The sequence below is a fragment of the Stegodyphus dumicola genome, chromosome X1, assembly GCF_044657685.1.
Source record: "Stegodyphus dumicola isolate Sdum_Otavi_A_Nest chromosome X1, ASM4465768v1".
NCBI lineage: Eukaryota > Metazoa > Arthropoda > Arachnida > Araneae > Eresidae > Stegodyphus > Stegodyphus dumicola.
Genome location: NC_140780.1, coordinates 250,195,971 through 250,221,064, shown reverse-complemented (window position 1 = coordinate 250,221,064; position 25,094 = coordinate 250,195,971). Strand labels below are relative to the sequence as shown.

Below are 25,094 nucleotides of genomic sequence, written 5' to 3'. Positions count from 1 at the left end.
AATTCTGCCAAGTAGGGAAGGATCTTTGTCAACATCCGAGATTAAGTTCCTGCCATTTCCATTCAAATTGCCTTTTGGTCTATGTTTAACATGTGGGGAGCAATGTGTTGACTCGCCCTATGCATGTTAAGATTCTTAGTCAGTATCCGCTGATATGTGGCCTCTGATATCCCAACTGATTCTGTTATTTGGCAAATTGTTTGCTGCCTTTTCGCAAGTACTGCCGCAGACACCTATTTGATGTTTTCTTCAGTGCACGAAATCGCAGGACGCCACAGCTTTCGTCATCTTCAGCAATTTCCCTGCATTCTCTGAACCGACTATGCCACTCAAGCTTGCATTCTCAATAATGTTTCACCTCCGTACACATGCTTCAACATTTCAAAAGTCTCTGTGATACTCTTTCGCAAACAAACACAAAATTTGATATTGATTCTCTCCTTAACTGATGCCATTTTTTCTATCACTGGCTACTAAATGCACCTGTCTACAAAAAAACTCTGTCGTGCGAGCTTTTGGCCACATGATTTAGGGCAAACCACTTTTAGAAAAGGGGGAGACTGTAGTAACACAAAATTATTCTCGTAGTCGCACTACTGCAAAATATTTTTATGTTATAGACTCAGTCCAGGAACTTTTGAATCTTATAACGTATATATGATACATGCATATATAGTAATTTTTACACTTTCTTATGAAGCTACTCTTTGAGTTAAATTAATTTGAGTTATGTAAAGGTTTACAGAATGCATTACTTATGTAACTTTGTGGGAGGTTATTTCAAAAATATAAAAAATGAATTACAGTTTTTGTTGCATTCCTCTAAATTAATTCTCTAAAGTGGGTATTCCTCTAAACTTAACCTTAAAGAGCTAAATGTTGATGTAGATTAGTTTATTTTGTATAAATTTATGTGGTAATAATTTTGTACACTAATGTGCATAATTGTAATGAACATGTAGGTGTGGTAATTGACAGTTGGTATATATATAGTTATAGTTTTAATGGTTAGCACATGAAATATTATTCGTCTGTTAATGTCGATTATGCATAATTTTGGCACTTTTAATCTTGAGTGAAATTCAGTGACGGAAAACTAAATGGGCTATTTTCCTTCTTTGCACCATGCTATTTTAAATTAATTTGGACAAGATTTGCTAGAGTATCAGGCTGGTCAAGAGAAAATAAAGGAGCAATGTATAATTTTACCTTAGTGTACCTAAATATGACATATAGTTACCATTCTAAAGTTAAATATACAGAGTAGAAATTACTGCATTTAGTATTCTTCCATATTAAATTGTCTTGGCTATGTGTTTAGAGTTGTATTATGAGTGTAAACAGTTTATCTTTTTAATTTCTCTTCATGATGTAAAAAATGTTTTGGAAGATCTTTGTAGTATCATTTTGCGTGTTGTTTTATTTACTGTAAGTTGCTTGTGTCTGTATATTTTTGTTTTGCAATAAAAAGTCATTATACACATGCTAACAACATTAAACTGTATTGGTAAGTTATGTCTTCATTTTATCGTTTCAGAGGTCAGATAATGCCAGCCAATATCCTGGGTAATACTGTTGATGTAGATCTAATTTATGATGGTATAAAATATAAAGTTCAGGTAATATTGTGTTCCACATTGTTTCATTATAATATATTATGCGTGACTAACATTTTATTTATATATTTCTTAAAGAATAAACGAAAGCAAAATTTTAACTTTTTAGGTTACAAAGTCTGGTCCCAGTCGCTACTTTTTGTCTATGAATAATTCATACAAGGAAATTGAAGCGCATAGATTAAGTGATGGAGGACTTCTTTTATCAGTAGATGGTGCAAGTTACACTACGTATGTGAAAGAAGAGATAGATCATTACAGAGTAGTGATTGGGAATCAAACATGTGTGTTTGAAAAGGAAAACGATCCAACAATATTAAGGTAAGATTTTTCACAATATTAGTTTCATATTTTCATGATTTTTCATGAAAGTATCATGATAGAACTATAATGTAAACAAATCTATGAATATCTAGGTCACCTTCAACTGGTAAACTTATCCAGTTCCTTGTTGAAGATGGTGCTCATGTTTATCCTTCTCAGGCTTATGCTGAAATTGAAGTAATGAAAATGGTTATGACTTTGACTATAAGTGAAAGTGGTTGGTAAGTTATAAGATAAAATGTATAAAAAAATCCGTTCCTTCCATAAGTTTTCCTTTTCAAATTTTTTTTAATCTAGTTTCATTTCAGCATTCACTTTGTGAAACGTCCTGGTGCAGTGTTAGAAGCGGGTACCATTTTAGCTCGTTTAGAATTGGATGACCCATCACAAATGAAAAGAGTAAATATATATGTATTTGTATTTATTAAGTATAATGTATATAATAATAAATTGTGCAATGGTAAATATCATTAGTACTGCTCTTCATGTTTGATAATGTGCATGACTTATAGTTTTCATTTTATCAAACTATAATATCCAGAAACTAAGTAAAGACATTTTAGTACTCTGTGACTTTGTTATATTTTAATATTTTAGGAAACTGTTCATAAGATTTTTAAGCAAGAGATTTTCTTTCACGTGGTGCTTACCATTCTGGGATGTCTTTTATGTGTCCTTGAAAAACTGAGCAAATGTATCTGGAGATGTATCTAAAAAATTGCCATGCATATTATATAAAATACATACACTAGAGGACATGTGTACTAGTAAAACTTTTAAAAACAAACTTAATTTCTGAAAAAATTGATTCTTGGTCTTTTTTTATTGCATACATCAAGTTGGATGAAAACTAAAAAAATTGTACTGCTTACTTTCTATTGTTTCTAATCTTTATTATTTTGGCAAATTTCTGTTATTTTTGTTTATTATTTTACTATAAGTTTGTTATGTCCATTGTTGGTTTTTTGCTACTTTTGGATAGTTAAAAAACTAATGTATTATTTCCTGCCTCAGTTATTCATTTTTTTTTTTCATACATCATCAATGTTTCTTACCGTATTTATTTTAATTTCAAATACCTTTGATTCAAGTTTTCAATTATTTTCCTTTTCGTGCTATTTGAAGTCTTATATTCTTTGTGATTACTGACAGTGTTTACCTTTTGCAATGCTTTTAGCTGTACCAACAAGTGCTAAAAAAGGATCTAAGGAAAAAAAAAGATTTCAACTTTTCTGAAGTAACTGGCAGTGGTAAATGTTAATTATTTTAAAAAAAGCCATGTTTTTGTACTGATATATTTCCTGTTACTTTAAAGTCTGGTTTTGATTAGATTTTCTAATTTATTTTAATTGTTGATTTCTTGTGTTGACAATTAATTATAATCAAGAAAGTTAATGGGAATGTATTTCATTCCACTCCTATTTTCAGTAGTTGGGCCTACCAAAGGCTTTATTCCAGTACCATTTGCACTACTTGGAATTGGAAATAATTCTGTGATTTATAAAACAGTGCTTGTAGAGCAGTAGTATCTTCCTAAACATTTAAGGTTATAAATTTATTTTTCAGTATTTTTGCTTTTCTTAGTTAAAATATTTTTTTAAATAAAACATACTGCATTCATTGGTCCATGAGTTCAGTGGAAAATTTTAAAGTGTCTTTCAAATAAAGAAGTTGGTCAGCACTTTCAGATTATCAGTGTGTAGAATTTTTTTAATATTGTTATTCAAAATTGAAAAAGATGTGTTTCCTGGTTTATAAACAATTGCTTGATAATTTTCTGCATTTTTGAAAGACATAAATAAATGTACTTTCCCTTAAATGGAAAAAAATGAAAGATAAATTTCACTTTCATGAAGAATTAGGCAGAAATGAAAAAAATTGGGCAGCTTTGCAAAAAGTTTTGATTGCCTTTGAAAAACTGTATAATAGAAGAAAGTGTATCAGTCTTGTTAGCTAAACATACTGTCTTACTTCCAACGCTTTGCTATGAGCCAGCCAGACTAAATTTTACTACAGGACCAGGCAAACGTAGACATTACAAATTGATTTGTTGGATATATATTATAACAGATAATATTCGTACTGTCGCTGTTCCACAGTAGGTAACTGCCTTGTCACATCAGAGATTTTCTAGGGGGAGATAATGTCTAGTAGGTCATGTATCTGCCACTGCCAAATATCTGATGGCTCAATGTATGACCAATCACAATCACTACCTCTTTCTTATATCTATCTATACAGTCTGTGTTTCTGTGTTTGCGTTTATATTATTATTTCTTTTATTTAAGTAATGAGTAGTATAATTTTTTTTTTGTTTGTTGTAAAAGTGCTTAAAACCTATTCCATACAAAATAAATAGTAACTATTTTCTTGCTGTGCGCCATTTTGAGTTACAAAATATTTCACAGGAATGCTTTGCTTTAATAAAATGCAGCAAATTTATATGTGTAGCACATTAGTTTAAAACAATACCTTTGGAAACATACTCGTAGATCATTAACATATAAAATATTAAAGCACATTCTAAACAGCCAAAAATCACAGAATGATAAATTTATCAGCATAGTGGGGTTTTTTTTTTTTTTTAGTAGCAAATTAAAAAAAAAAACTCTCTGGCAACTTTAATTTTGAACATGTATTTAGTTATAATGAATAGAATACAAATGGACATGCAACTTTATGTACTGCATTGCTTTACTTATGACCAAGTGCCTAAGACTACTGTACACTGTATTTTTATCTGGGTTTGAACCCAAGGTGAACAGACTGACTGCATGTTTGGTTTTCATGATTTCTCCATGCTTAATGTGAATACCTGTCCTCCACAGCAATCACTTAGGCAATCCTCCTCATTTGGTCATGTATGCAATGGCATACCTTTCTTTAGACAGATGGTAGCTCTTGCGTGCTTTGCCGTGTTCAAATAATCTAACCACATACTGAATAAAATTTAAAGAGATAACAAATTTAGCTGATAATTTCTTTTTAGTATTGGATGTTTAATGGTATGATTTAATATATTTTTAGCATTTAATACGATGATGTTTTTAAAAACTTCTAACTCACATTTTTCCCTCTTCCCTCAAGCTCTCCCTTTACTTTTGCTGATGAGCTAGTGATGTGTGCTTGTTTGCTTATAAAACAGTTAACTGAGAGTCTATTTCAGGCTATATCTTTGAAAGATACTTTTATTTCATTTCAATTTGAAGCGCTTTTTTTTTAAATGTTGCATTTTTCTTGTCTCTGAAATTTTGAATTTGATGTGAAAGTCTCTTATTAATATTTAGGCTCAGTTGTTTACTGGTGTATTCCCAAATGATGATTTTCCTAGCTGGCATGGCGATAAATTAAATCAAGTATTTCAAGCTGCACGTCAAGAACTTGAATATATACTGGCTGGTTACGCTTTACCTGATCCATACTTCACTCCTAAAATGATGCAAGCCGTTGATACTTTTATGAAAACATTGCGGGATCCTAGCCTGCCTCTTCTAGAACTTCAAGTTAGTTATTCTTTAATTAAAAAAAAATATTTTCAGTGCTTTTGAAGAAAAGGATTTGTTAAATGTAAACATGTATATGAAAGCAAAGCCAAACTTATTGAACTTGTAATAAGTTTAGCTTTGTTGGCATCTATTTTTTTCTTAAAATATATTTAAATATAGCTCTTCCCTGTAATATGAGAGTAATTTTTTGCATTTTTGAAAGTAAACTGCTTTTATTGTAGTAAATGTTGATTGTCATCTATATCAGAGCTAGTATGTGTCTGAAAGAAATAATGAGCATGTTGTTTATATGGTTGACTCTTACCATAACTCTTACCAATCTTTAAGGAGAAAAAAAAAAAAAAAAATTGCCACCAGTGAATAATTGGAATAAGAACATGAGACATTTTTTGTTTCATCGTTCATTTGATTTCAGGAAAAATTAACTACCTTCATGATCTCTTGTTTACAGCTTTTGCGGCATTTGTAAAACCTGTTGTTTGTAAAGTTTCCCCGAGAAAGATTTCTTAAGGAAGGCATTTCTTTTCAAAGCAGATTATAGTATAGTTACAAGCTATGGAAAATTTATACAACTTTACTGTGGTATGGCTATGCAGCTTTAGCACAATTATAATAAGCAACCTTAACTTTAAAAATTACTTAATAATACTTTTAAAACTACAAATATGTCTTTCATATCCCGCATTTAAAAATAGTAGGAAAAGAAATCATTCCATCCTTCTTGTTAAAATATAAAGGCAATCGAAAGCTTTTATAAATTATTGTTGAATATGGCAGCTGTAGAATATCTTGTTATAATCTGCATTTTGTTTCTTGATTTAACCCCTTCGTGCCGGCTAGCTCAAACGCGTGCTTATCGCGAAGGCCGGCAGTGTCTTATGCGAGTGTCTGTCCAGGGCCGGGGGCTTTTTTGCTATTAAGCCTAAATCCATGAAATTTCCGAAGTATCAACGCATTGTTTAATAATGCTCTATAGAGTATTTAAACGGCTTATGCTTTATAGATATTTTTATATATACTTTAATTACCTTACTTCTTGTTTAAATGCATCTTTTACACATTTTATTTTCATTACTCACCATTTTATGACTTTTAACATTATACATCTGAAAACTAAATATATTACTTAAAATTTTCTTTTCGTATGAAAAATTTGAAAAAAATTTGAAATCTGCACACAGTCCTACGTAACATTCCTTGCACTCGTAATAACTCATTTGCCGTTTTGGAGGAATTTTCCGGGAATGTGAACAAACGAAGCATCGTCGTCTCATTTTCTTATCAGTCTCTTCTGAACAAAGTTTTGGAAAATGGCTTTCAGTTAATCTTTCAGAATCAATATCAGAATTTCAGAATCAATATCTGAAATATTTTGCATCATTTCTGCAATTTCATGCTCTGTTAAACATTTTCGATGCTTCGGCATTGCAACGGTAAAAACAGAAAGAATTCACGTCTAACAAGATCCAATTATTTTCTAAAAACTGAACTGCAAACCGAAATACCCAACGCTTTAGAGAAAATAAAACTTCTCTACCTACAATAAACAACTACCATGTGCGAATTTAAAGAGACGTCATAAATCACGCCATTCGGAAACATTTATTTCCCCTTTTGTTTATATAATCAAAAACACGTGTATGTGAGTCATGCTTCTCTCATTTCGAGTAGAAGGTCTAATGTACATGTATCTGAAACCATATGGACATACAGTGCCATCTTGTGGCAGAAATTATAGTTTTTAAAACATTCCAGGACTAAAATTATAGTTTTTAAAACATTCCGAGTAGAAGGTCTAATGTACATGTATCTGAAACCATATGGATATACAGTGCCATCTTGTGGCAGAAATTATAGTTTTTAAACATTCACTGGCACAAATACGTGACAGTGGGGGCTGAATGGGAAAACGCTGTGGCATGCCTGCATGTCGGCCGGGAAGTGAGTGTGTTCGTTGCTGGCACGTAGACGTGACAGTCGGCACAAAAGGGTTAAGCATAAGCTGTTTATCTCTGGGTATATCCATAAAAATTTTATGCAGGCTTTATTTTCTGTATTTAACTGTGTACATATTATTCACCTTAAAATTGCCGCTAGAGCAGACAACACACAACTGCCTTTGAGGAACATCACTGACCAGCCTGTATTTAACTGTTAAAAGTTTCCCTGGTCTTTATGTTTAGTAAAGTGTATACGTGTTTTTAAATACAAAAATTTTTACTCGCATATGACAAAACCTGGCCAACTTATTTAGTTTAAACATTTGGGATTTTTTTAGATATTCAGAGGCAGAAAAACAATCTTTATTTCTCGCCTTAAGGAATTGCTTGCAAAATAAATTAGGTTAATTCAAAGTTTTTTTTTTTTTTTTTTCCCATTTAATGTTGTTCAGTTATATACCTTACTGAATTTACTTGTATGCAAGATTTTTTAATTTGTTGGTAGGCTCAAGCATTCTCAAGTGAGTAATTTGAATGTTTTCAAATACTAAAAATATTTAAAATTAGTTCCAAAAAGCAACCATTGTTTGGCATAAATTTTGGTTGGAGGATTTGGAGTTCAGATAGAAACAGGTCATTCTTCTTCAGGAGAAGAAAGACTTGCTTCTGAAGTGCTCCTGAAAAAGAGGAACCTCTGCTTGATCACCTTCAAAACTGATAGTTTTACTCAAAATCTACCCCCAAACAAAATTTGCCATTTTCTGCCTAATTTTAAATTTTATCTTAAATTGTTTCTATTGCATAGCTGAAAATTTTTAATAGTATTCACGTATAGTTTCATTATTTTATGATTATAGTGTAATTACCACACAAAAAATTCTTGGGACTAGAATTTTTTTAAAAATCTTATGCAAATGCAAATTGACTTATGCAAATGCAAATTATGCTTATGCAAATTGACTATGTCAGTACTTTAAGCCTGCTGCTGTTTTTCCAGAACACAAATACTGTAAGATTCTATGAGTTAAATTTCCTTTTTGTAGAAATCTGCATTGATTAAAACTTTTCATGACTGTCTGCTTATCACCTAATCTGTTAGTACAGAAACCTTTTCTTAATCTAATATTTAAATTTTAGTTGCATAAAGATTTTTTTATGTCTTAAATTTGTGTAGGGCTCCTGAATTTCAAGAAACAATATTTGTGAAAATTTAAGATTAAAAATCAATATTAATGTTTATTGTGTGAGAATCAAACATTTTGTGTTTTATTTGTTAGAATGTATATAAAATTTTAATAAATATAACTGGTGGAAACTGGAAAGAAAGAAAGAAACTGGTGGAAAGTTACATCTCATAATTTTTACAGAATTGATTCCTTAACATTGAAATCTCTAAAACATCAACATTTGCCTTATTTAAAACATTTTTGTAACTAGAAATATTTGTCTTTAACTAATAGTCTCAAAATTAAAAAGGTTGTATAAGAACTTTTATGAAAAATACAGTGTACATACAGATAGATACAGATTCCCATTTTTATTTTATTTAGTATACAGCAAAAACTCAGTTAATCCATAAACATGTTTTAGCTGAAAACAGCTTTAATCACAAAATAAAAAAAGAGTAGATGGAAGCAATATATAAATAACTCGTATTTTAACGTGAGATCACGTTTACTGTTAAACTGTTTTTTTACTTAACTCCTCTGACTTTACATTGACTCATCTGATGGGTAACTCATTACAGAAACCTTCATAAAAAAGCTTTTCTTTTGTGTTCTTTGTTTGGATTTGGAATATGATTTGAAATTCATATTGATGAAACATCTGTTAACTACTCTCTAATTTTTTAATCACTTGCCTAGCTCTGTGATAATCATTTTTAATGTTTTCTGAAAAGTTTGGGATGAAAATCCATTCTCAAAATAAAGATTAAAGAAGTGAAATGAAACTGATCAAATGTTTCATGATGAAGCGAGTAAAACAGCAGTGAATATCAAAATTCTGATACTCCCCCCCCCAAAGTAAACCTAACATCTTGTAGACGAAATTATTGTGATTCATTCCTAAGAATTCCATTTGCCTTAGTATATGTCAAACTATGTTTCTTTCCTATTGTAGAATTTTTATGTATTTACATTGCTGTGATATATAAAATGGTACTAGTGATACTAGTATTTTTAGTCTTAAATTATTGAGATTATATGTTTTTATTTTTATTATGAGAATTAAACTTAATTTTCCTCAACAGGAAATAATATCTTCAATTTCTGGAAGAATTCCTTCTAATGTGGAAAAAAATATAAAGAAATTGATGTCTATGTATTCAAGTAACATAACTTCTGTCTTAGCACAGTTTCCTAGCCAACAGGTATGGCATTTTTATGTTGCATTTTTTCCCCCTTTAGTGATTGCAGGTGACTTCTCCATATGAAAGTTTATTTTTTGCATCTTAGAATGACTTATGTTTTTAGATAGCTAGTGTTATTGACAGCTATGCAGCCACTCTTCAGAAAAGATCTGATAGAGACGTGTTCTTTATGACAACACAAGGTATCGTTCAGTTAGTTCAAAGGTACAGAAATGGTATACGTGGCAGGATGAAAGCTGTGGTACAAGATCTTCTGCGTCAGTATTTATCTGTTGAAACAGAATTTCAAAATGGTAAACTTTTTTTTTTTTTTTTTTCCTCTCTCAGAATAACCATATTTATGTACAGAAATTTTAAAGAACTGTTAATGTTTTGGCAAATTTCTTTTCTGCTCAATACAGTAGTAAATACTGTTAGTGCAGAAGCTACAAATAGCTTGTTTTGACAACTTGAAAAAGTATGACGGGATAAACATCATGATTTGTTTAAAGTAGCAAAAGCAATTGCTATGACAGGTATTCATGATTAAGAAAGACATTTTTAAAGGGATGAAAAAACTTGGAACGTAAAACTGCATTATGTGTGTAGAGAAATAAAAAAATATTAAATTGAGACGTGAGAAAATTTTTTTAACATTCTCAGATATGTCATGCAGGGAGAGAAATCTTACTATATTATGAAAGGAAAGTGAATTATCTTTGTAACAAAGAAAAATTTTGATATGGAAGCTAAAGAAGGTATACAAATGGTATACAATACAAAGACTAAGGTCCAAAATCGTCAGGAATTCAATGATTCCTGATTTGGAAATTTTCCAGACTTTAACTCCTCAGTTTAAATTTAACTAGATCATTTACAGAAATTATAAAATAAAAAATATGAAGTAGTTATGTATGAAATAATAAATTATTCATTATCAAAAGGTATGAGAAGGGATAAGGGGAATCAAAATTTAAGTTCAATATTTCACTGACTAAACATTTCTTTCAGTTTAAGCTGTTTTGTTTTTATTGCTAATACTCTGGCTTTAATTTTATTAATAATTTCTTAATCGGTTACAAAGTTTCATTGTTCATGTCCTGTAAATGTGGTGTTGAGAATTCCCATTCATTGATTGATTATTAAGTCATTGTCATCATAATGGAAAGTTTCTGTTGTATTACCTTCATTTATTATCACCTCTCTCTTCCGCCCCTCCCCACAAAGGCTGTAAATTGGAAATTTTCATGTTTTGCTTGTGATATCCAAAATTTTTCTAATTTGTGACCTATCATCATCATCAATATGACTATCATTTAAAAAAATATTTGCAGATATGTCTTCCCATGCTCTTGTAATGCTCCATGCAGCAAGTTTTTATGCAAAAATATTTAAAAAATTCTTGAATGGCCTTGTTGCTGCTCAGACTACTTAACATACATTTTTGAAAGGCTACTTTGTATTTCATTGTGCACAACAATCCAATTTCATTTGCTGAATGATGGATGCACAAATTTGAGTGAAACAATAAGATGGAAATATTATTTTTTAGTCAAACTTCAAGCCAAAGGGTTTTCTATAATCAGCACAGTTTTGCATCATCTGGTAGCATGACTTTACATGATGTGAAATGATTTTAATATCAATCATTAATGTTTGTGTTATTCATTTTCCTTATTTGAATGATAGGTGATGAAGAAATTTTTCCTTTAAATGCCCTATGGTAGTGCATTTTTTCCCCTTCCAAATAGTTTACATCTGCGAGTTCCTGCAGCATGTTTGTACTGTCAAAATCGATAGTCTGGCTTTGGAATCTTTGACTCCAATTGGGACCTATTCTACAGGTATTGACAAGTAGTTTAGGACAGATATTGCCAAAAAAGATCAGTTTCATTGGTCTTAAATTTGTTTTGGTGTCAATTGTTTGCTATTAACTAGTCTGATGAATTCATCTACAGATTGCTCAGCTGCTTTGCTTTCAGCTAAGCTTTTTTACCTGAAATTTTTAGCTGTCTCATACCATCGCAGTTTCTAAATTTGGTTAACCAACTTGTCAAATATGTGCAGTCACTTTAAGTCCCATTTCCTCAAGAAGTATTTTGACTTGAACTATTAACATTGCATCAATCAAAGGCATGCCCTCACTGTGATGCTGTCTCATCCATTCAGTTGTTACTTTTTCAAGATTATCACTTTTAGCATAATGAATGAATTTTTTAGACTATTTGTTCATTGTGAATGGGGTGTCAGAACCCATAAAAATTCAAACAATTTCTTTCCCCTTGTATACTATTGATTTTGCATTCTCATATACCTTGCTATGCGTACATATATTTTTTTTGCATGAATTCCACTTTTTGATTCAATGGTATTGAAGTATGCTTTTGCTGATACTGCTGGAAATCTAGAATGAAAAACTTTTTGATATAATCAAAAATACAAATTTAAATTTTGATAAAATAGCTGTACTAGTTATATCCTGCAAAAAATAAGCTGGATCAAATTAGAAATTTATGGAAGAGCACAATTTGCTAGGTTATCGGAACTGAAACTCTTCGGAATTTTTCTTTCATCTGCTAAGTTAACAAAAGAAAACCAGTATAAGCAACATACCACTCCAAACAAATGTGTCTTAAGATTTTATTTATTGTTTAAGTCAGATGCCAGAAGGTGTTTAAAAGTGACATTCAAGAATTTCAATTAGTTGGGAGAAGAACTGTTTTTATGGCACACTTGCTTTTCTTGAATATTATATTCTGCATTTCGAGACTGTATGGAAAGAAGCTTAACCTTCCAGCACGTGCACTTAGCAATTTTACATGAGAACACGTGCGTCGTATTTTTTACGACAACCGTTATTTTACCGTTTTTGGCATGAAAAACAACACAAATGAGGGAATATTGATAATAAATTTGTTAAGAAATAAAATATTAATTTTATTATTGCAAAATACAAATGATAGCACATTCAAATATAAGTAAATTATTTTTAAGTTCTTATGTTAGTGAGAAGGAAATGCAACGATGTATTTCATTATAGAACATTTAAAATTTATTATTTAATAATTATATTTTAAAATCGAAGCTAATTTTAATATTCATCAAAGGCAAGTATAGATAAATAAAAAAGGGATACACCTTGGTAGGAAAAAAAGTAAGTTTAGCATTACTTACTTCTGCAAGGAAATTTACTTCTTACTGGTTACAAATATGCACTTTAAACTAACATTAATATTTTTATTTATTTCTAAAAACAGAAATAAAAGAAAATAAGGAATGGAAATCGCTATTGTTCTCCCATCCAAAGGTTTCATTGTCTTCCTTTTCTTCATCAGATAATTCTTGAAGAATGCAAGCAAAATCAGCTGGTTGCACATATTTTTTTGCCATGAAAACTGATATAAAATTTACAGAGCCAAATGTATTCAAATTAAAATAATACACGGCAATTCATAACACAAAATTACAAAATATTTGAGAAAAAAAATACTTTCCGAATTTTCACCCACGAACACACGCATGTTGTAATTTTTACGAAAAAGCTGCCACGTAGCACAAATTTCCTGTTAAAAAAAAAAAAAGAAAAAAGAAAAAAGTTGCGTATTCCATGATGTGGGGAAAGGTAGAAAGGAGGAATAGAAATGACTTTCAGATGTCTCAGCTTCAATATGCAAAAAATTTGCATTCAAAACTGAATTTGTCGTAAATTTTGTGCAGACGCGCATGCTGGAAGGTTAACTGGTGATCTGGAGTTTTGGATATTGGCCTTTCAAGTTTTGTATTGTATTATTTGAAAGGTTACAAACTTCATACAAAAATTTAAGGGATTAAGTGGGTGCTCTGACATTTCTAGACTATATTACTAAGCAACTAAAGCTTGTGAATATAACCTTTTTTTAAAACAGGCTGAAAAGATTTAAGACCAATTCTTTTATTGAGAATCAGATGGTTCTTTGGGGCCTGTATTTTTTCCACTTGTTTCAGAGTAGACTCTATCATGAGTCAGTTTTTGCAGCATTTTGTGGATAGCTCCAAAACATAAAGTAACTGTTTTGTTACATCTCCTTTAACACAATGACCATGGCATTATAGACTTCTTTCCTCATAACATTCTTTTCCATCAAGAGAATGGCCAGACATAATCTAAAAATGATTGGCTTACTGAATCTTCTTTATCATAAAAATTGTTGTGGCCATAAACTATATGAAACTTCCAAATCCTGTCTCAGATATTAGCAATGTCATTTCTTTGTAGATTTCATTTTTAAAAGAAAAATTGGGAATTTCATGGAATTATGCTACATTAAATTCATTTCACATTTTTTATGAAATAAATACGTACTTTTTTGCATGTAAGTATGTGCTAATGTTTGTGTAAATAAATTTTGAAATAAGACAAATCTGATTAGATATTTATATTTTTATAATCTATTTTTTAATATAATATGGCATACCAGTTAAGCCATTGAGCATTATAGTTAATCATGTCTTTAGCTCAGTAGATGAATGGTGTTTCACTATTTCTTTCTGTGTGCATAATGTCAGAATGAGTCATGTTCCTTTAAAAAGTTCTTTGCAAGAGTATCCCTTTCTTTAAGCACACAACCCATGTGTGATAGGCTGAAATTAATTAAATATTTAAATAGAAGTAGTATATGTAAAGACTTTAATGTGTATTCTTGAAAATCATTTTATTAAAATTTAGTTTAGCTGATCTTTAAATATATAATTTTAAGCTTGGTATATCAAAGTATACAAATGCTTTTTGCATTTAATAATATTATGCAGTGCTAATATTCTTTGCATGCATGAATATATGTGCACCAGATCTGAATGTTTAACATAATGAATTTTAGAATATTGAAGTATAATAAAGTTGCTCTGATTTCAGGACATTATGACAAATGTGTGGCATTGCTAAGAGAGAAGCATAAAGATGAAATGGCTACTGTGGTTGGAAAGATATTCTCTCATTTACAAGTTAGCAAAAAGAATCAGCTTATAATAAAACTCATTGTAAGTTTTTGTGATTTAATTAAAGTTTCTTTTTACTTTTGTACTGTTTTAACTCAAATTTCAGTTTTCAAAAAACCTTTCATATTTTTCAGTTTTACATTTAGAAATTTTTTTAATGAAATGTATATTTGTGTAATATAATGAGATGAACATTTTTGTTAGGATCATCTGTGTGGACATGAGCCTGGACTGACAGATGAATTAGCTGCAATTTTAAATGATCTTACTACTCTAAATAAATCGGAAAACTCAAAAGTAGCTTTAAGAGCTCGTCAGGTAAGAAGAACTAGAAATAATTATAAGCTGAGCAATGTCTAAAAAGAGTTTTAACTGCTCTTTTTAACACAGGAGAGGTATTTTATTTTTAGTTAAAATTTGATATTGAACCAGTTTCTGGATTTATTTGTTATGAGAGAAGCTAACAGTTTCAATATTTAGGTTTTTACAGGTCAGTATAGCTATAAGAACAAAAATTACACCATAAGCTTAAAACTTCTTGATCCTTTCTCATTAAGTTTTGAAATTCTTCCTTTGAAAAAAATCTTCCAGTAGTTGCTGAAGAAAGAAACTGTAACTGTAGGCAAATGCTTAACCCTTTGAGGTTTGGTGCATAATTTTTTTTTTTTTTTTGGAAAAAATAACTTTACACATAGATAATTAGCCCCTAATACTATGTTATTTTATGCAAAAAAAACAGGTAAACCTTTAAGGTAATTCATGAGGTTGTGGGATACCGCTTGTCCCACCGTTCATCTAGAGCAGTAAAATGGCATCTTTGCCTGGGCATAAATTCGACTAACATGCTTATCTAAAGCGCTAGTTTTAGCAACGAATTGAAAATGCAAGATACAAAAAACGTTTTTGAATAATTATCTAGAAAATATTGATCATATTCGCAAAATAAAATTTTTTTCTTTCAAAAAAATTGCATATTTAAAAAAAAAATCACTCTCTGTACGAGTTTGATATTTTTTAATGATTTCATAATATGATTTTCGCTTCGGTACTTTATTTGCTACAGGTTTGAAAAGGAAGCTATTTAGAAGGCTGTCAGGTTTATTTGCATTTACCTCTTTCCTCCGCTTAGGATATTTTTCTATGGTGAATCACACTCACATATCCATTCAGTATTTAATGACATTTCATGTTACAGAGTTATATTTTAATTTCTTTCGGAAAAAATGCTAAATATTTTTAAGTTTTAACATTATTACAATTTATTAAAAAATATAAATTTGCATTATCAACATATTAAATGAACATGATACTTGAATATTGATATTGAAGTATTTGAACGATGCTGCCATCTAGTAGCAGCAATTCCTACATGCGTGGTGGGACATATTTGTCCCACCTTTTAATTTCAACCATTCTTAATTAATATAAATGAATTCAAGTAATAATTTTTATTAGAAAAGGAAACTTTCGCATAAAAATATTCATTCTAACACCGAAAGTTGTTGTTCAAACACATTAGAAATTAAGGGGGGTAAAAAAAAAAAACTTCTTAAAAATTAGACCTGCAAAGAATATTTATTTTACATTTCCATGAATGAATACTGGTGCTGCCATCTGTTATACATTTAGAGAAGTAAAAGGTGTAATTGCATGTATTTTAAATTGAATTTTGCAGCTTTTATCTGGGAAATAAAATCTGATAAAAAAGATGGGACGCCAGGCGTCCCACCACCTGTCAGAGGGTTAATCCAGCAGATAAAATATAATTTCAGGATCTTGGCAAATGGAGTTAAAAAGTCCAGAATTAATTTTCTAAAACATGTAGGAAGCACTGTTGAAGTTTTTAGTCTATAAGTTTTTTTTTTTTTTTTGAAGTCACTAAATTTGAATTCGAATTCAGCGAGGCTGGCTGAAATTGGAGAGGGCATGATGTGATGAAATAACAGAAATTATGCTAGATTATGAGTGAAATATTGTGTTTGAAGAACATAGAAGTTAAAATTGTGACAAAAAAATAGTGAAACAGCTCTTATGTTAAAGAAAGAGGAATAAATAAGTTAAAACCAGTAAATCCAAGCCCATTCTGTAGAATCAAGACAGTATTATTAGTGAAGATACATCAGCCTGTTATAATTAAATTCTTCCATAATATATAATTTTACTGCCCTGTAGTCACTCTAACACAAAAAAGAAAATGAAATGGAAATTGCAGTCACTGGTGCTCTAAGTGGATGCAAATGTGTTTTTTTTTGGATGCTTCCTTCTGAAATCTACAATTTGTAGGAATTCAGTCTGAAGTATTAGCTTTCAAGTGCAGAACAAAGTCCGTAATCCAGACTCGCCGGGACTTCGGTAATTCCGGATTATAGATCATCAATTTAAATCTGGTAAGATGGCATACAAAAATTATACAATTAAAAATATGAAGTATTGATAAATTTAATATAGAGTATTGATAAATTTAATTGGAATTGCACTATGATTCTAGTTAATATGGATACAGTGTTTTTTAACAGCTATAATTATATTATAGTTGTAATTGCAAAAAAGTCAAGTGAGTTCTATAGCTTAGCATACTTGTATTTAATGAAAACACAATACTGAACCACAAAAATGGCCATGCATCCATCTCGAGATTCATACCTCAGAGCAAAACTACCAGTGTTTAGGTACTTTACCGCTGGTGGGCCATGCATTATGCTGAGGTTATTTTAATATCTTCAATACTGGAATGATGTTTCATTACTCTCTTGAAATGTATATTCAATAATACATTCTTATTGCTGTACTTCTTATTATATATTTTCCTGCACAATTCATAAAACTTTGCTGTGATAATACATTATACAGAGGCAAACTATATGCATTATATTATTATTAGTATTATTTATGTATTCTGCCCTAAGTGCTACATGGAAGGCAGGGATGCTTTCATGGAGTACTTTCTAAGTGAAACTGGCTCGTGAAAATTAAAAACACATTACACGTGGGGGTAAAACCACAAAAATGGCCATGCATCCAGCCGATTCTCGAGATTCATTCCTCAGAGCAAAACTACCAGTGTTTAGGGACTTTACCGCTGGTGGGCCATGTATTATGCTGAGGTTATTTTAATACTTTTAAACTTTCGTGAACTAAATTCCATTAAGGTTCGCTTAAAGGAAACTCTCTGCACAATTACTCAAAAAAGAAGTTATGCTATATTTACAAATTTTGAAATTGTTGAATATGCAGCACTTTCCTGTAATATTAGTGCTCAATATATTGCATTTTCTGATAGCATGCGTTTCCTAAAATCGAATGTAAATGACTATTTTCAGAATAATTGCCTAAAACAATAAACTGTAATTTTTAAGCATCAATTAGTGACTTATTGAAAATAAAATTTGTTGATATTAAGAAGCTGTATTATGTTTTGAATTATAATGTATGCTGCAAGACTTCAGAAGACCTAATAGCTGCAGTAAAACTCAAGATACAGTAATTTAAAAAAAAAGGCAGAAAAAGAAAGCGGAAAAGAAATAGGCTTGCTGTCGTGAAATGTTGGAAACAAGTAGACAAAATATTAGTACTATATGGGTACTATATACTACGTGGGCCTTTTGGTGTTTCGCAAGATTTATTCAAAAATTTTTGTTCGTATTTTTTATTGTAAAACAAAGTTTAAATGGAAATCCTCAACTTGCTTTTATTTACTTAAATTATAATGTTTGATAATGTGAATTGAGATATCTAAATAATTTGCATACAAGAACCCTAAAACATGTGCTTGGGTTTGGTTTATTTGATTTTTTTCAAACCATGTGAGGGCTCTGCCTAAAGGGAGGACTGCCTCTGTGGAGAACTTTCTAAGGGAAACTTGCTGGTATCCATATTGCATAGGCATGGGAAAAAACATAAAAATTCCACTTTGAAATGTAAAAATATTTAACATTCCACATCTATATTTTATTCTAAATTTTCCTTAAAATGAATTTTAGCAATTTAATAAAAGTGCTGTATTTAAGAATTAAAATAATGTTCCTTTATGATTTCTACAACCATGCCATTTATTTTGGAAACAGATGTATCTGTGACATTATCTTGTCTGTGTGTAGATAACTTTTTAACAAGGTTGTCGTGTAAGATTATAACTGAAATTCCTTTCAAAATATTCACTATTTTATTACTTCTGTCAACCAATAAATGAGATAAACACAAAATTCCTTTTTATAAATATGAAACAAGATAAATGAAATAGATTTATAATAAAATGAAGTACAAACAGTTTGCCAAAATGACCAACACTGAACATGTGTTCGTTACTTAAATAATGTGTTAATTATCCTTTATATGTAAATTTCAATAGGAAATAGGTATTTGAACTCTCTTGCAAAGTTAAAAACTTGATAAATTTGATCAAAGGCAGGTAATTGGTTAAAACTAGACCATTTCACTAGGTCATAAGATTTTTATGACTGTGATATGCAAATTAAATTGAAACTTTTATTTGTATTCTATTTAAGATATTTGCACTGCACATTTTTGAAGAACTTTTTATTAGCATTTTCAGCAAATTAACATTCTATAAACATACATTAATGTACCCAAATGCAATGAAAATCAATAAAATTTTTACTTGTTAAGCAATTAAAATAATGTTAACAAAACTATTAACAAGGCAATAGGGACCTTCCTTTTCTGTTTTTGGATTTCCACAAAAAAAAAAAAATCTTTTTCTTGCCAAAGCATGCAGATGAAACTTGTTCCTTGGTAAGGTAAGCCACCACCTGCTTTATTGCCTCTAGGCATTGAACAGTGAACAACATTTTAACACTAGGAAATCCATTAGTTAAGGGAAATGACTAGTTGATCGCCCTACAAAGAGCAGGGAAGGAAATCTTAACAGTAACCATTTTAGTTCCAGATAACAGAAAAATGTTTGTTACCCATGATTCTTTATTACTGCAGTTTTCGGAACGTAAATAGAATCGAGTGGAGGTCATTCAATGGGTTAATATATGAAAATAATGTAGTATTTTTTGCAAACAACAGCAACATAATAATAATAATAATACTGAAGTAGTATATTGCATTATTTCACAGAGAAGAGTGTATGCTCAAGATTATATTTTGGATAAATCTGCCATTTAACTTAGCATTTACACAAGGGCTTGATGGTCACAATTGGCATAGGCAGAACTTATTTGCTAGGCAGCTGGACCTTGCAGAATCATGGAAACTGCTACAGTCAAAAGTCGTTAATCCGGACTTGTCGGGACTTCGGCGATTCCAGATTATCGATTTTTCCGGATTATAGATCATCAGTTTAAATCTCGTAAGATGGCATGTAGAAATTCTAAAATTAAAAATATGAAACCGTAATTTATGAAATAAGGAACAATTATGATCTAAAGGGTATCAAAATTTACAAAAAAAAAAAAGCTTAATATTTATTTATTTACTTTATTAAACATTTCTTTCAATGTAAGTTGTTTAAGTTGCTTCGTTTTATGTGATAATACTTTCTCTTTAATTCTATAAACAGACATAATTTCTTTTTCAGTTACAAAGTTCCGCTGTTCAAGTCCCGTTAATTGCTGTGCCGAGAATACCGACTAACTTGTCAATCGAAATTTTTTCGTTTTCACTAACCTCTCTGTCACATTCTTCATGTCTTTATCCATTTTTTGCAGCAATTCCACTTTTTGTTTGATGGACATCGAAACATACTTTCGTTTTGTATGATCCTTTGGGAGCTCCAGAATCGGAAATTCTATTTGACATAATTGAAAGTTCAAGTTTACTTTTATGGTATTGCTCTTACAGTCTGCAAAAAATAATAAGCTGGATCCAGTTCGAAAATTAAGGAACAACACAATCATCAACATTAACTGAAATAGATAATTAGATAATTTTAGCTTATACCATCCGTTATACGTAAAACGCGCATGTGAAAACGTATTCTGCACTTGCGCACACGCATATGCGCAGTCGTAAAAAGTCTTACGCGCACGCGTAAACGCCTATGCGCATGTGTCAACGCGGCACATGCGCAGAAAGTTTTTAGCTTTGAGGTCCGGATTATAGATAATTTCGGATTATGGGTGTCCGAATTAACGACTTTTGACTGTATAAGGATTTTGTCTGAATGTTCTAACTTCATGTCTTTATACTAACATGACATAAGAACTGACAGATCATGGTGAAGCAAGCAAGCTGAAGACTAGTAGGCATATTTCCTCATGAAATTTACCTTTTTTGTTTAGTTACGGCTTTGATTCTGTTTAAGTGAAGCTGTAGAGCACTATATACACACACACGCACCATAATTTTTTACTAAAATTCATAGTAATTAATCAATAAGGAAAAATAATAAAGTTTTGGTATTAACTTAGATGTCTGCGTATTTTATTGTAGTCTGTGTGTAGTATAATATCCAATACAGTAATTTTGTAACTGCATTATTTGATAAAATTCTGTGTATACCTCTATTTTTATTTATTTTTTAGGTTCTAATTGCTGCTCATCAGCCACCTTATGAACTACGACATAATCAAATGGAATCAATTTTTCTATCAGCTATTGACATGTATGGGCATGATTTCTGTCCTGAGAACCTTCAAAAACTTATTATGTCTGAAACTTCAATTTTTGATGTATTACAAGATTTCTTTTTCCACAGTAACGTTGTTGTTCGAAGAGCAGCTCTGGAGGTAAACTTTTTTGATTAATCTGTTGAGTTCTAAAGTTTCATTTCAGGGTTTTGTTGTAATCTAGTAAGCAAACATATTTGTTAATAGCTGTCTTTTGCATCTAGAAATAAGTGAGCAACAGTATGTAAAATCTTCAGTTTGATTCAGAAACTAAGTAACTGAATTTCAATTTATTTTTTGCTCAGAGATTATCAGCTTGTACTTATAGCTATATTATATGAGGTAATAATATTATTCAAATATCATACCCCATTTACTAATACTATTAATATATGAATTGCTATAAAATGTTGGATTATAATATCCGCCATATAGCTTAAGAGCCCGGCTTCTTCTGATGCATGTGTAGTTCGTCCTTATCAAGACACCATGACGACTCAACCTCTCTCCTCTGCTGTATGATTGTATGTATCTGTGTATATGATTGGCTTTGATTTCTCTCCTATGCATATGCTGTCAGTGTCCTATCTAATTTAAATGTTGATTTTTATGATCTGTTTGGACCCATTTTTCCTTTAATGGTTATGGGCCCAGGAATGTTTTAACTGTGCTTAAGTAGCAAAGTACTTTCTTTAAAATGGACTTCTCGAGCTTTGAACTCCAATGCAAAAGCCTAATCCAATGCAAAAACTGTCTAATTGAAAGTAAGAACTGACCTCTGTTCTGTTAAGCCTTTTTTTAATCGCTTAATCTTGGTTTGGCTGTGAGAGACAGTATTACATTATGTCACATTTGAATACTATAGAAAATCTCGGAAAAGTTAATTTTGACAGCTGGAAACTACAAATGAAAGCTGTATTGATTAAAAATTATCACTGGGATTATGTGACCGGTAAAGAACTGAAATTTACGGAAGGAAGTGAAGACAAAAAGAAATGACTCCAATCAGATCAGAAAGCTCATGCAGACATAATTCTTGGCATTAAGCCTAGTGAACTATGTTTTATAAAGTATTGTGTGATATCAAATGCTGTGTGAAATAAAGTCAAAGCCGCGTGTGATCGAAGGGAATTAAAGAAATGGAAATTGGGATAGCTGATGATCAATTATCAATTATTCTGCTCTGCAGTGTTCCAGAAAACTTTGAAAATTTTAGATGCACCATTGAATCAAGAGATGTATTACCTAATCCTGAATCTTTGGAAATCAAATTGTTAGAAAAATGGGAAGCAAGAAAAGGGAAAACATCTCAAGATTTGCAAAATTTGTACTGTACTGAAAATAAAAGGAGGCATAAAGAACAGGAGAAAAATTTAAAATGGAGGGCATTCAAACAAAAATTTTTCTACTGAAAAAAATTACAACTTGAAGTATAACTACTGTTAAAAAATTGAGCACAAAGCATCTTAATGCAGGAAGAAAATAGCTGTTAGAAAATATGTGCAATCAAATAAGAGAAATCAAAACTCTATAATGGCTATTACTTATGAAGAAGTGACTAGTTTAGCAGTAAACTATGCTTATCAAGAGACTTCCTCACAGTGCTTAGATAGTGGCACTAGTGCTTAGATAGTGGCTGTACATCTCACATGTGCAATGACAGAAGGTCATTTTCAGAATTTCATCCTCGGATGAATTCTCCAGAAAAGCTAGCAATTGACAAAATGACAATTACAGGAATTGGAACGGTCCTTATAATGGTGCTTAACGGGAATGGGACAACCCTCCTCACACTCAAAAATGTGCTGTGTCCCAGAATCAAAATGTAATTTGCTGTCAGTATCTAAAGCTGCCACAAATAATCGTGCAGAGCTTTTTGCAGAATAACATGTTAAAATAATAGAGCTGAATAGATCTATACTAGTGCAGGCTGTTTGTAATGGTGATCTTTATTGTATATATCCAAGGACTGAGAGATCTACAATGGCACTGGTAAGTGATTTTGTAAAGTGCCATCTTAAATTATGCCATTTAAACAAGTCTGATTTGAAAAGACTTTAAATCTGATAACAGTTATAAATTTGAATTTTAATGACAAAATCTCTAACAGACTGCAAAATCTGTATCCAAGGTAAACAAACTATGCAAACTTTTCAAAAAGAATCAAAATGATTGATTACTGAATTTGATTCACTGAGATTTGTGTGGACCTATGTAAATCCCATCCTGTGCTTGTTTGCATTATATTTTTATCTTTGAAGACAATAAATCATGGTTATGTAGAAGTTAGTTTGCTTAAAACTAAAGACAAAGTGAAAAATGCATTCGTTAAAATATAAAACTGTGGTTGAAAATCATGTGGGAAAGAAAATAAAAATCCTTCATAGTGGTTTTCTCGAAATTCATGGAGACTTTAATACTTTTCTTCAAGAATGCAGGATTAAATGAGGATTCTTGGCACCTGTGATTCCCCAAAAGAATTTGAGAGCTGAATGCATGAATTGTACTTTAACTGAAACGGCCAGATGTTTGTTATTATGAAGTAACCCCCCCCAATTCTTTTGGGCTGAATTCTTGAACTGTGCTGTTTATGTATGTAGTTATTGCCCAACTCAAAGCCTCTGAGTAAACAAGACACTATGAGTTATTTTTGGCATCAAGTCAGTTGTATCTTACTTGAAAGTATTTGGACAGAAATATTTCATACTTAATAAAAGGATCTAAAGGGAAATTTGATCCTTGATCGGAACATATTTTTGTAGGATACTCAAATGAATGCACGCACACAGACTGTGGAATAAAAATTCTAGGCAAATCGTTATAACCCAATATGTTGGATTTATTATTGATTTTGAAAACTGTTAACTATGATAAATATTTAGAAGTATCATTTCTTGAAAATATCCTTGATGAGAAGAAGATATCCTTTGAATGTAGAGCAAGTATTGGCTGATGAAATAACAAACGACCCTTTGAGCATGGCAGAAGCATCTGCTGAGTCATCTGATAATTAAGATTTTGATTCAGAAGCAATACCTGGAATGCAGACTGAAAGAGGACAAGGTTGTCTAATGAAAATCGGACATTTGCAATAATAAAAGGCCAGTTGAAAGATCTGCATAGCCCTAAATCTAGTTCTAATAATTTTTTACCATATGTTTTGATTGTTGTACTGTTAGCTGCAAATAACTCAAGCTTAGCCACAGTTCTTTTTCCGATTGTGTTGGTGGAGTAACCGATATTTCTGCTCCAGTGTCAATTAAAAAATGTGTTACTGATATGATGTCATGAATATATAGACTTAGCTGTACCCCTTGACTTTCTGTCTTCATCGAAGGCAGCGGATTCAGTTTCCTGTTTCGAGACCTGATATTTACATGGTGGGGTGCACTTGTACACTGTCACCAAAGCGTTGATGGAAATAACAATTATTTGGGTCATTGTTATTTTTGAAATGATTTCTAGAATTTGACCTGTATCGTCATCTTAGTGGACTGGAATTTCTATGTCTATTCATTTCTGCAATCTGCAGTGTCAAGTTTGATATCTGTTTCTATAAATCTTCGGCTATAATGTTATCAGATGGGGAAGTAACAATGCGAGCTACCTGGGGTGGATTGGGATATAATTCCCGTATTTTGTCAGCCATTGTAGACAATTTGGACAAATCATCACTGCTTACAGATGAAATGCTCTGCATATTAAATGGTAGTCGTTGCATCTACAATGTTTTCAAAAATTCATCTGGCACTTTCTCAGCTGCCAAGTTACGCATTTCGCAGAGAAGTTGGAATGCTTTCTTATCACCC

General features: G+C 31.1%; 1 protein-coding gene across 2 annotated transcripts in view; it reads left to right on the top strand.

The window, feature by feature from the left end:
- ACC (acetyl-CoA carboxylase) overlaps positions 1-25,094 on the top strand; it is a 231,818-nt gene that overhangs the window by 125,873 nt on the left and 80,851 nt on the right. For both annotated transcript variants that reach the window (XM_085807436.1, XM_085807435.1), the window contains exons 17-26: positions 1,538-1,619; positions 1,726-1,937; positions 2,033-2,161; positions 2,249-2,339; positions 5,228-5,443; positions 9,638-9,757; positions 9,861-10,050; positions 14,628-14,752; positions 14,915-15,028; positions 21,202-21,405. In XM_085807436.1, the coding sequence (XP_085663562.1) occupies positions 1,538-1,619; positions 1,726-1,937; positions 2,033-2,161; positions 2,249-2,339; positions 5,228-5,443; positions 9,638-9,757; positions 9,861-10,050; positions 14,628-14,752; positions 14,915-15,028; positions 21,202-21,405 (1,483 nt within the window). The remainder of the gene's footprint in view (positions 1-1,537; positions 1,620-1,725; positions 1,938-2,032; positions 2,162-2,248; positions 2,340-5,227; positions 5,444-9,637; positions 9,758-9,860; positions 10,051-14,627; positions 14,753-14,914; positions 15,029-21,201; positions 21,406-25,094) is intronic.